The 13290-nt window shown below is 36.3% G+C and overlaps 1 protein-coding gene across 1 annotated transcript in view; it reads right to left on the reverse strand.

Moving 5' to 3' along the window:
- Positions 1-13290, reverse strand: part of focad (focadhesin) — a 95791-nt gene that overhangs the window by 52116 nt on the left and 30385 nt on the right. The window contains exons 14-19 of the mRNA XM_041221620.1: positions 12181-12311; positions 11695-11821; positions 11028-11162; positions 10271-10321; positions 8142-8225; positions 3784-3919 (exon numbers count right to left, since the gene is read on the reverse strand). Of these exons, the coding sequence (XP_041077554.1) occupies positions 3784-3919; positions 8142-8225; positions 10271-10321; positions 11028-11162; positions 11695-11821; positions 12181-12311 (664 nt within the window). The remainder of the gene's footprint in view (positions 1-3783; positions 3920-8141; positions 8226-10270; positions 10322-11027; positions 11163-11694; positions 11822-12180; positions 12312-13290) is intronic.

Genomic DNA, 13290 nt, shown 5'->3' on the forward strand with positions numbered 1-13290 from the left:
GTAAAAATGAAAGACATGCATTTGAAGTGCTTTTTAAAACCCCAAAAGTAATGACTAAAGCTAAGGTTTACAATTTTAGAAAGGCAAACTATGAAGGTATGAAACAGAGAAGTAGTAGATTGGAGTAAAATAGAGAAAACATCCACAGAAAAAGGTTGTTCTTCAAAAATGTAGTATTAGAGGCACAAAACAATTATATCCCTAAAAGTAGACAAATCTAAATGTAAAACTAAATTGACAAAATGGTTTAATTGATAATTTAAAAAAAAAAATATTCAGTGAAAAAAGGTACTTTACAGAGCGTTTAAAAGGGACCAAAAACAAAGTACACAGAAAGAGTACAGAGAACTGCAAACGCAAGTCAAAAAGGAAGTTTAGCATAACTTTAGCATAACCGAGGCAGAAGTGTTAAAGGGACTAGGAGCTCTTAAAATAAACAAATCCCCTGGGCCGGATGAGATCCTCCCAATAGTACTCAAAGAAATGAAAGAAGTTATTTACAAACCGCTAACCAAGATCATGAAACAGTCACTTGACACAGGGGTTGTACCGACAGACTGGAAAATTGCAAACGTAATACCGATCCACAAAAAGGGAAAAAAAAACTGAACCAGGTAACTACAGACCAATAAGCCTGACTTCTATTACATGCAAACTTATGGAAACTATAAGAAGATACAAAATGGAAAATTACCTCTATGGTAACAGTATCCTGGGAGACAGTCAACATGGTTTTAGGAAAGGTAGATTGTGTCTAACTAACCTGCTCAATTTTTTTGAGGATGCAACATCGATAATGGATAATTGCAAAGCATATGACATGGTTTATTTAGATTTCCAGAAAGCTTTTGACAAAATCCTGCTTAAAAGATTAATTCTCAAACTAAACGCAATTGGGATTCAAGGAAATGCATGTACATGGATTAGGGAGTGGTCAACATGTAGAAAACAAAAAGTACTGATTAGAGGAGAAACGTCAGAATGGAGTGATGTAACCAGTGGAGTACCACAGGGATCAGTATTAGGTCCTCTGCTATTCCTAATCTACATTAATGATTTAGGTTCTGGTATAGTAAGCAAACTTGTTAAATTTGCAGACAACACAAAAATAAGAGGAATGGCAAACACTGTTGCAGCAGCAAAGGTCATTCAAAATGATCTAGACAAGATTCAGAACTGGGCAGACACATGGCAAATGACATTTAATAGAGAAAAGTGTAAGGTACTGCACGCAGGAAATAAAAATGTGCATTATAACTATCATATGGGAGATACTGAAATTGAAGAAGGAATCTATGAAAAAGACCTAGGAGTTTTTGTTGACTCAGAAATGTTTTCATCTAGACAATGTGGGGAAGCTATAAAAAAGGCTAACAAGATGCTCGGATATATTGCGAAAAGTGTTAAATTTAAATCAAGGGAAGTAATGTTAAAACTGTACAATGCATTAGTAAGACCTCATCTTGAATACTGTGTTCAGTTCTGGTCACCTCACTACAAAAAGGATATTGCTGTTCTAGAAAGAGTGCAAAGAAGAGCGACCAGAATTATTCTGGGTTTAAAAGGCATGTCATATGCAGACAGGCTAAAAGAATTGAATCTGTTCAGTCTTGAACAAAGAAGACTATGCGGCGACCTAATTCAAGCATTTAAAATTCTAAAAGGTATTGACAATATCGACTCAAGGGACTTTTTTGACCTGAAAAAAGAAACAAGGACCAGGGGTCACAAATGGAGATTAGACAAAGGGGCATTCAGAACAGAAAATAGGAGGCACTTTTTTACACAGAGAATTGTGAGGGTCTGGAACCAACTCCCCAGTAATGTTGTTGAAGCTGACACCCTGGGATCCTTCAAGAAGCTGCTTGATGTGATTCTGGGATCAATAAGCTATTAACAACCAAACGAGCAAGATGGGCCAGATGGCCTCCTCTCGTTTGTAAACTTTCTTATGTTCTTATATACTTCTGGGGATATGCACTCTTGCATTGGTTAAACATAGCCTTTTAAAAATTAAACATCTCGTTTAGGAACTGTGTTTACTAACTTAAGTATACCTTTATCTCCCACTAATTTGAACCTGTCAGATGGAATAGGAAGGCAGTTGGCATCCACTGACCTCAGACACTGTCTCAGACACAAGATCATGATTAGGCGATGTAGTTCTGAACTTTGGACAACAAGGAAAGGGTGACAGACAGATGCCAGAACCATTTTTCATAATGTTGTTGCTCTGTCCATTTTATATGTTAGTCTTTAAATACTACTAAGGGTTTTCTACCCTTCTTTAATGAAATGATTTATGTATTTATTTATTCAGGATCAGTTCATTGAGATCCGGCACCACATTTAAAGGGACATCCTCATAGGAGAAAAACAGCTTATAGCAAAAACAATAATTAAAATAAACAAATAAATAAATGGTACAAAATTAGAAATAAAACAGCTCTAACTGATGAAGCAAAATCTATCACTTCTGACAGCAGGAAAGCCACAAGCAGTGCTATACAGAATAAACCGGATTTGGCTCTGCCAGGAAGGCAAAGAAAAGGTTAGTTTTTACAAGTTCAAAGTTAAGATCCTCAGTAAAGACAATTACTTGTGTTGGTCAAAGCTGACCTCTGCATCAGCGTCCACTCAGGAAGCTCTGATTAAGTGGTGTCGGGTGCTTTAGGTCCAGAGATAAATGGTCTGACTAGTTCCTACTGATGAGAATGAATAATCTCTTTGTCTGAATTAATTGCAACACTGACAGTACAGGCCTGGGGTTAAACAACTGCAGCCAGGGAAGAAACACTCCCCACTCTTTAAGAAAGGCACACAGGCAAGTCTGTGTCAAGCGCTGAAAGTTACTCTGCTGAACTTGAGCAATTATAATATAGCATTTCACTTAATCTGGTTGATGATTTTTGTGCATGCGCATAAAACATACCAATTTCTGAAATGTAGAAAAACAGGCCCTTAAGTTTGCACAACACATTTTCAAATGCAATGAAAAGTTACTGTTTGGATAGCAATCTCAGCAAACACAGAATAGCATAAGTGTGCAGTGCACTTAAAAAATCTTTAGGTGATTTCAGACATGCGGTTTGATAACATTTCTGACCACATTATATTAAGCAGATGTATCAACTTTTTTCGATTCATGGTGTCACACTTAACACCATCAGACTTCGTGCAATTTAAGGTTGCGTGTTTGTGTAATTTGCTTTTTTCTTCATTCATTTTTTTAGGCCCTAAACTAAAAGATGACTTCAACATTGAAAACATATGCAGTCGTTCTCAAACTTCCTTCAAGCTGTGACACCCCTAACGTGAACGGGTCTACCATGTGCAAAAACAAATATATAAATAAAATAATAATAAATGTAGATTGTTATAACACAATAATAATAATAATAATAATAATAATAATAATAATAATAAATAATAATAATAATAATAATAACAACAACAACACATATTGCATTCATGTCTTTTTCTATAAAAGCCATTACATACAAAACAGTAGGTCTGCTTGTAATGTTGTTGTGTAGCTAATGCTTTTTTTTTTTTTTTTTTTTTTTTTTAAAGCTACTTTTTCATAATTAAGGAAATATTTGACATGAATCTTATAGGACATAGCGTCCACTCATTCTTTTAGAAAAGATCATGATAAATGCAGTGCTATTCACTGTGCTTGATAGTTAAGCCCACTTTGGCAGTCCCTCTTACTTCCAAGTTTGCAGTGTTGCAATCTTCAAATGGAAATTCAGAATACAGCTTTTCCTACTGAGTACATACCACTGAAAACAGCAGGAGGTGTTAGTGCGAGGAGTTTGATGTAGGACATGCCTGGTACAGAAAGATCTTCTTCCTTCTCCTCCTCATCTTCATTAATTTCTTCGTCGGCTTCAGGTTTCTTGACCTCTGGTCTGGCCTGAAAGCAGTTACAACATAAACCATTATAACACAAGAATGGGGTATTCAAAACTGGTAATAAAAAAAAAAAAAACATCCTCAGTGGGGCATGCCGTCTATGTAGGCAACACATGCATTGCATACCTTGCAATATATTTTATTTCACAACATTTTTAAGAACACAATACAAAAATATGTTTATTCTACACATTAAGTATATGCTAGCCCTGTATGCAAGTAATCGGTTCACCACAGCAGTGTTCTTGCTTTGTTAATCAAGGCAAGCAACGTTCCAAGTTGCATCGGGCTGCCAAGGCAACGCAATGCAGCGTGCACCTCACTTCCTGGTGGCTGTGTGCTAGAAAAGATATGCAAGGCAACTGTAAAACTGAATCCACCTTGACTGAACACTTCATGGTGCGCAAACTCGAAGTAAAAAATCAAAATGGAAACCTTAGTGAAAAGTTTTTTGACTAATCTGTTTAGTGCAAAAGACTTTGCAACAAAAACAGAAATGATAAAAAAACGGAAGAGAGTTGAAATGGTATTTCAGTGAAGCTGTGCACAATTGTGAATGGATCTGTGGTATGTGGGTTATTGAATCACTATTAGTAGCCTACATTATAAGACCATGTTTTTATCTTTCATCTAAACGTTGTTGCATGCCTTGCTAAAAAGTCATTGCACGCCCCTGCTTTTAACTGGAATGGAATGGTTTGTAAAGATGAAGTAAGATGGACACATGAAAAAAAGTGACCTGTATAAGTGATATGGCCAGAGGTTAAAACAACATGGCAGTGAAAAGGTTACATTTTACTGGACAACACTGGCAATGGAATGGAGTCATAGAATACAGTGGTTTACCCAAAGTGAAGATGTGATTTAAACTGTGGTCTGGATCACTGATATCGGCAGATGTTAAAACAATGTGAAAATGAAAACAGGTTATTTTTACCGGACTTGCAAAAGAATATAGCTTAAAAAGTGTAGTGAATATAGTTGTGGTAGCTGGTAAAATTACTGCCACAAAAGGGTATAATTTCCTTGTAATATACCCACAATCAAGCTTGCGCTACAGTTAAGTATCAAGTTGGATTGTAATACTTAAGCGTGACCACAGAATAGCAGCCATGAATTTCCAGAACTTTGAAGTCGGATCCAAAATGAGATATTAGAAGTTAACAGTGTCACCAGCAATGCAGATTGACAAGAACATATGAGATCATATAGAGATGCATAACAATTACAATCAACCAGCCAATCAAAACCTTACATTTACAAGTGCTCTGAGAAAATAAAAGAAGGAAAGAAAGGTCCATGTTCATGAAACTTGTGAGCGAGTGTGTTTTCAGTAATGTGCATAAAGGTGTAATTACTGGCTCTGGCGGCAGGCTTGTTATTTGGTGCATATTTTCTATCTGTCAAGGGCCCTCCTCTGACAGCCATAAATTGGTACAGACATTTGCCTTTCTGACTGAAAATCAGTGAATGTGTGATTGACAACAGTATTATAATTTGCTATATTAGAAAAAGCAGATGAATAAAGGGAAGATATTCCAAATGACTTGCTTTATTGTTAATCTTGCTCCCAGCTACAAATCACTTGGCTTGAGAATGAAAGCATTCAGATCTCCTGGCAAAGCATATTCATTTTTATTGACATGTAGAGGCCAGTTATTTCATATAGGACGTGAATAAAAAGCAGGGGGTTCTGGGAGTGTTACATCCCTACAGAGGCCCGGAAATAAAAACAATAGCATAATAATAGTACACACTTAACAAAAGGCCAAGCCAAAATGTAATTTTCTGAAGAGTATTGAACTGTTTTGTGCAAACAAGAGTATTACCCATGCCTTGTTATTTTTTTTTTAAGGTGGGGCATTTTGTGAATATACAAGGATGTTAATTTACAGCAGCTGTGTTTTCAATGCTTACATGAAGTGTACATACAGTACAGTACATGATTAAACTATCCCCTCTGCTTGCATAGGTGTACACTATATACAGTGCTCCCTCACTATAACGTGGGTCTAGGGAGAGGGACACACAATATGAGCGTTATAACCGGGGAGGGAGTGGGGGGCGCCACGGGACACATAACACACCCTGACTAAAATACAAAATAAAATTGCTCCTTCTCTACAATGCACATATAGTGAAGCATTAACCATGCATAAAGCACCATGTAATCAACACTATATTTTTTACAAAAAAAAGTTAACAGTTTTTAAACTATAAATAGCCTGGCTAAACGATGGTCGGGAGTTCAGTCTGAAGTGACAGACAAGCAAACCAAGTGCAAGAAGGAGAGCGGGTCGGGCGAGGGGAAGAGGAAATGGGAGCAGGGCTGAAGCGTCTCGTCTCCCGGAGACAACAGCAGCTCCTCTCACAGCAAAAAAAAAGTAAATATATTAGGAAAGATAACCACATAATAGGCCTAACATGTATTTAGTTATAAAACAAATGCTGAATAATTTGTCTCTGTTATAGTGTTAGCGCAGCTTTTCTTCAGTTAAGAACATAAGAAAGTTTACAAACAAAAACTTGGGCATTTGGTTGTTAGTAGCTTATTGATCTCAGAATCTCATCAAGCAGGGTGTCAGCGTCAACAACATTACTAGGGAGTTGATTCCAGACCCTCACAATTCTCTGTGTAAAAAAGTGCCTCCTATTTTCTGTTCTGAATGCCCCTTTGTCTAATCTCCATTTGTGACCCCTGGTCCTTCTTTCTTTTTTCAGGTCGAAAAAGTCCCTTGGGTCGACATTGTCAATACCTTTTAGAGTTTTGAATGCTTGAATTAGGTCGCCATGTAGTCTTCTTTGTTCAAGACTGAACAGATTCAATTCTTTTTAGCCTGTCTGCATATGACATGCCTTTTAAGCCCGGAATAATTCTGGTCGCTCTTCTTTGAACTCTTTCTACAGCAGCAATATCTTTTTTATAGCGAGGTGACCAGAACTGCACACAATATTCAAGATGAGGTCTTACTAGTGCATTGTACAGTTTTAACATTACTTCCCTTGATTTAAATTCATTAGTTTCATTTCATTAGTTCGGATACTGTATCAAAAGGGAGAGACAGAAACGGAAGTTAGACTAAGAAGTTGTTTATAGTTTGAACAACACTGTTACTGTATTTACTGTAGAAATATTGCATAAATCACTAGTATAAGGGAACTGGGGGACATGCTGTAGGAGCGTTATATCCGGGGTGCGTTACAACCGAGAGACTTATAGCGAGGCAGCACTGTATACCTTTCCACTATAAAACAGATCTGAATTAATTTTATAAAATTGTACTTCAAATGTAAATGCTCAGCACTATATCATTTTGCACTAATAGCATTTTACTGACTGATCACTGCTGTGGACTGATAATAAATATTCTGATAAACACAGTAACCAAGGCAACAGTGACTGGTTGCTTTGGAATGCTCACAAGACCACAGGTTTGCACACCAATAGGCTTGGTGATCCAATGGTTAAAAAAAGGGCTTGATAGCAGGAGGTCCCCGGTTCAAATTCCCACTCAGCCACTGACTCACTGTGTGTGACATGAGCAAGTCACTTAACCTCCTCGTGCTCTGTCCTTCAGATTAGACGAAGAACTGCAGCAGTTGTGATGCATTGTTCACCCCCTAGTCCGTGTAAGTTGCTTTGGATAAAAGCGTCTGCTAAATGACTAATAATAATAATAATAATAATAATAATAATAATAATAATAATAATAAAATGGGCAAATGGGCCTCTGAGCATCTATTCAAATCAGAGCATCTTCAATGCCAAACTATAAATGGAGTGTAAATAAGGAAGTAATGAATATTAAACATGCCAGATAATGGAATTTTTAACACAACAATCAGTCCTCATCCATTTTTTTTAAATTGTATTTTATTAAATAAGCCAATACTAATTCCAAGAAGTTTCCTTTGTTTTCATCCAGTGATGCTGCATTACCACAGAGGAACATGATAATCCAAGGTGAATCAATACAACAGCATGGCGTTTCCGAATAAAACACAATTAGTGAGTCTATGTGCCCTTCTGGAGAATAGTCATCCCCTGGCTGTCCATTGTAGCCCTACTGACAGTGTTTAAGGGTTTCTATTTTTTGTCCAACACCTATATATCTTTTTTTTTTTTTAAATGATAGAAACACGTACAAAAAAAAAATCAAATATTACATAATTTAGGACTCTTTCGCCTACATTTTATACTGTGCTGTAATTAAATGACCTACCTGCTCTGGAAGATGAAGTATTATATGTTCTTCAGCACTGAATTCAGAAAGAGCTTTGTAGCCACTGCTTGCTACCACAGGATCCTTAAAAAAAAAAAAAAAAAAAAAAAAACACACCCACATAAGACATTTTATACTTTTCATCTATTAAATGGACTGAAACTTGTCACCACGCTGCCTAGACTCTAGAGTAATGGGGAACCCAAAATATATAAAGCCAAAATTACAATTTTAACCTTTAGTGCATATAATATTCACACATTGTTTCTTCACTAATTGCTGTATTGTCTCATGTCCTTTAACCAGTATTGAACATGTTTATGATTCAGTACTAGCATTCTCCAATTTTTTAATAAAGTATTTATTATAACTCCTATATCCCAAATAATTAGTCTGTACTGCTTGCTATCACTAAGGCATGGGGAATTTGAAGACTTGCTTATCTGTAATTAAGTCATGCAGCCACAGTGTTGGTTTAGATTCTACCCCAGGCTATGTAAGTAACAGTAATTAAACAATCATCCCAGATTATTAATAATATCTATGTCATGATTGACTTACATGTAATGCTTTATCCTTACAAGCATTGATAAATGTATAGATTGATTTTTTGAAGCAAGCACTTTTAAATCTTTTCAGAGAATTCAAATAAACATATTTAAGAAAATAATTTTGTACAGACTACAGGCGATCTTTCTGAGTATTATAAAAAAAAAAAAAGTAATCAAATTCACCAATATATGTTTTTTATTTATTTAAACATTTGCCACAGTCAGCTCCTGCTGCATTATATTCAGTTTGTTGATGCAGGCTTCTGTCGGTTCTGCATTCCTCCAAAAAGCTGCCGATTTCTTTTGAAGCATTTTCAAATTCAGATTTACAGTCCTTATTGAACCTTTAAATAGAATTCCACCCCCCCCCCCCACACACACACACACACAATAGTACATAGTGTGGTTAAAAAAAAAAATTAAAAAAACTTCTGGCTTTCCATCTGCATTGACACTGTTGGTGACAGTGATCAGTACTTCATGCTATTATTTGAAATATGATTAACTCTTATCCAATGTCTTTCAATCAATGAAAGTCCCTTTGGGATGTGCTGTTGATCTTAGTACAATTTCCATCAGATTTGGGAACCCATTAAACACCTCTCTTCCTGTTGTAACTTCCTTTCCCATAAAAAAAAAAAAAAAAAAAAAAAAAAAAAAAAAAAAAACTCAATATTGTGAGATATTCAGACCCCACTGTGTTAAATAAAGTTCAGGGAGCCTACATAGCTTGTTTTTGGTTACACATTTCATATGCTCTTAATAATGCATTTTCAAAATGTCTGAAACCCTTTTTTTCTTTGGCTGATATAAGCTTTGTATTCATCCAAAAGCAACTAGCAAGTTCACAAATTAATTTAAACATGTTACAATGCTTTATGAAACACTGGTGTAATAAAAGCCCGCTGGTAAGCTCTCAAGGGTGGTTTAGCTTTTCAGAATGTTAAGCGTCACAATTTTATGCCTGTATTGAAGAGTCTCTGAAGTGATGCAATCACAAATTGCATATTGTGCAAAATATGTAATTGCCATCATCGTACAAAACATAACACAATGATGTATGTAATTTGTCACAGACAGTTTTTTATGTTATAATTTTTTTCTGCAAGATATTGGTTTTATCTTTTTAATCGTGTTAATTTTTATGTACTCACTTTTAGGACATGTTTGACAATTAGACAGTAGTTATTGTGCTAACTTAAAATAGTATTTGGATCAGTTTATTTAGAGAGATATATAGTTATACAGACATCTGGAGGCTAGAGGGTGGAATTATAGGTTAGTCAATTTCTGTGAAATACCCCATGGTATTGTCTTGGACCTAGTAATAACTGTAATATTTTATTTATTTATTTATTTATTTCAGTTTACAATAGACCCTAGAGATCTTGTTTCCTGAGTGTTGTCCTGACTGACTGCTGGCAACATTCATTAATCCTGTACAATACACATATGTTAAACATGAATTTCAAAACACAAATTATTAGAGTACGGTGAAAACGGAACTGGTCCTAGAAGGTATACAGCACTGAAACATGTATGCTAAAGCAAAACTGGTCTTGCTCTGCAAATACTAACCTTACTCTGAGCATAGCTCCAGAGGATGCTGACAACCTGGACTTTAAATTTCTAGGGAGTAAAAAAAAAAAAACATGTTAGATATGAACCTTAATTTTCTTCATAGAAAAATGTCACCAATGTGCTGCCATTACGCCATACTTGGGAAGTCTATCTCCCTGAACTCTACGAGTCAAATGATTATAGAACTCTCCCATCAACCCAAGCAACCAATCAGACCAGTAACAAATTTCAAAAATTAAATACAGCCTTCACATTAAGGGGTAGATGGAAGGATATGCGCAAAGTGATTTTCGGGGTGCAATAGCTGAATTGAGGGACGAGTTAGACCCCAGCGTCAATCTAGGGAGCGCTATGCACATGTGAAAGTGCTGTGTACTCTGCACTACTTAGCTGCCATTCCTCAGACATATTTGTTTTTGGTTTGTATTTTCGTGCTAAACAAATATCATAGATAGACTACTGCTCCCAGTACTTCCAACTCTGCAAGTGCAGCTGCTATATAGACAGATGCGGTCATTGAGATCCCCATTATCATAACTGTGGATCATTATTTGTGTGTGCTGAGTAATTTGCATTCACAACTATTTGCACTGCGCCTATACTTACATCTACCCACCCCCCCACCCCCCCACCAAAAATTTCAAGACAAGCTCTAACTATCATGGAAATTATTTTTTAAAAATTGATAACCTGGCCTAAAAAAATTATTCTCAGTTAAACAGAGAAAAAGAGAATCAGAGATTCATCTTTATACCTCATACTCCTCAGTCTTCACAGCTAGCACAGGAATCAAGGAAAACAGTTCTGTCAGCGCTTTAACTACAAGTGGGCGAGAATCACAGCTCAGCTTGGGAGATAAGGCGTTCCACGTCGAGCGAATGTCAACAACCTGGAACAAAATACAGTACGAATATCTATAATGGCATTATCAGAGCTTGAAATACATTAAATGCATAGTAATGGTGTAAAAAACAAAGATAAGCCAATTTTGTTTATATTATTCAGGACTGCACTACAGTGATTAACTCCATCTCAATGAATTAACACCATGAATTAACTGCGTAGGCATGGTCATACAATTCCTATTTTCTGTGCCATAGTGATTCAGGAGATTACAAAGCTATACTGCTATAATGTACATTTTGAATTAGCTGGAAAACAAAGTATAGTTAGTACCATATTCCAGTAAAATAAACCAAGTACCCTATTAAATTACCAACTAAAAAAAGGAAAATGTGTTATTTATTTCAGACATCATTGATACAATGGCTTCCTTTTGATAATCCATTATAAATTCTGTTACATGAACAAATATGAACATGGTGATTTTTGACACAGAATACATTTTAATAAGTGCATATTTCTTCCAGCACTACTTAACTGTCAGATTAAAGTTAAAGTTTTAGAAAGATGAATCATACCTCTGCTCGACAGAGCTCATGCAGCCCTTGAAGAACGAGAGCTGAAGGGGTGGCCTGGTCAGGCTTAGTGCATTGATTTAGTACCTGGGAAATTGCAGCCAGCATGTCGCCACCATGTTGGTAAGGCCTAGAATCATGACAGTAAAAGAAAAAGAAAATAGCAAAACATTTTATATTTAGATTACATTTGTGTACACTATAAAAAGCATTATTTGTGTGAAAACAGGTATCAGCAATATAATACTGAGCTCAAAGCATTACAGAGCAAGGATTATTTAAAAAAAAAAAAAAAAAAAAAAAAAAAAAAAAAGCCCTTTTCACATATGCTCCATTCAGGACATGGATCCAAATTGTATAACTGTTATAACCTTGATTTTCAGTAAATGTCATGGATTTAAAGTGCACTTAACCCCCAAACTGTATAGGAAGGAGCTTACTGTTTCATGGATGATTATTACAGATTGAAGGTAATTGACTTAGACTTACCTTTGCTTACAGATATCCCGAATAGAGGCAGCTTTGGCTAAAATCTGCTCCCACTGGTCCTCCTTTCCCAGTGACATGGATGGCTTGTCAAGCATACCGATGAACTTCTGCAGCTCTGGATACACACGGTCCTGAAAGAGGGTACAAGGAGATGATTTTGCAGAGGGAACACAGAATAACCAGTCCCCATTGGTTTTGATTTAGATGCCAGCACATCTAAAACAGAACAGAGCATTCAAAACAGAACAAGATGGCTTTACATAATGCACAAGGTGTGCAAAAAAAAAAAAAAATAATAATAATAATAAATTAATTATACAGTACTGTGCAAAAGTTTTAGGCAGTTGTGAAAAAATGTTGTAAAGTAAGAATGCTTTCAAAAATAGATATGTTAATAGATTATATTTATCAATTAACTAAATGCAAAGTGAGTGAACAGAAGAAAAATCTAAATCAAATCTATTTTTGGTGTGACCACCCTATGCCTTCAAAACAGCATCAATTCTTCTAGGTACACTTGCACAAAGTCAGGGATTTTGTAGGCATATAGTCAGGTGTATGATTAAACAATTATACCAAGCAGGCGCTAATGATCATCAATTCAATATGTTGGTTGAAACACAATCATTAACTGAAACAGAAACAGTTGTGGAGGAGGAATAAAACTGGGTGAGGAACAGCCAAACTCAGCTGATAAGGTGAGGCTGCTGAAGACAGTTTACTGTCAAAAGTCATACACCATGGCAAGACTGAGCACAGCAACAAGACACAAGGTAGTTATACTGCATCAGCAAGGTCTCTCCCAGGCAGAAATTTCAAGGCAGACAGGGGTTTCCAGGTGTGCTGTCCAAGCTCTTTTGAAGAAGCACAAAGAAACGGGCAATGTTGAGGACCGTAGACACAGTGGTCGGCCAAGGAAACTTACTGCAGCAGATGAAAGACACATCATGCTTACTTCCCTTCGCAATCGGAAGATGTCCAGCAATGCCATCAGCTCAGAATTGGCAGAAAACAGTGGGACCCTGGTACATCCATCTACTGTCAGAAGTGGCCTTCATGGAAGACTTGCGGCCAAAAAGCCATACCTCCGACGTGGAAACAAGGCCAAGT

This window comes from Polyodon spathula, chromosome 2, assembly GCF_017654505.1.
Source record: "Polyodon spathula isolate WHYD16114869_AA chromosome 2, ASM1765450v1, whole genome shotgun sequence".
Classification (NCBI taxonomy): domain Eukaryota; kingdom Metazoa; phylum Chordata; class Actinopteri; order Acipenseriformes; family Polyodontidae; genus Polyodon; species Polyodon spathula.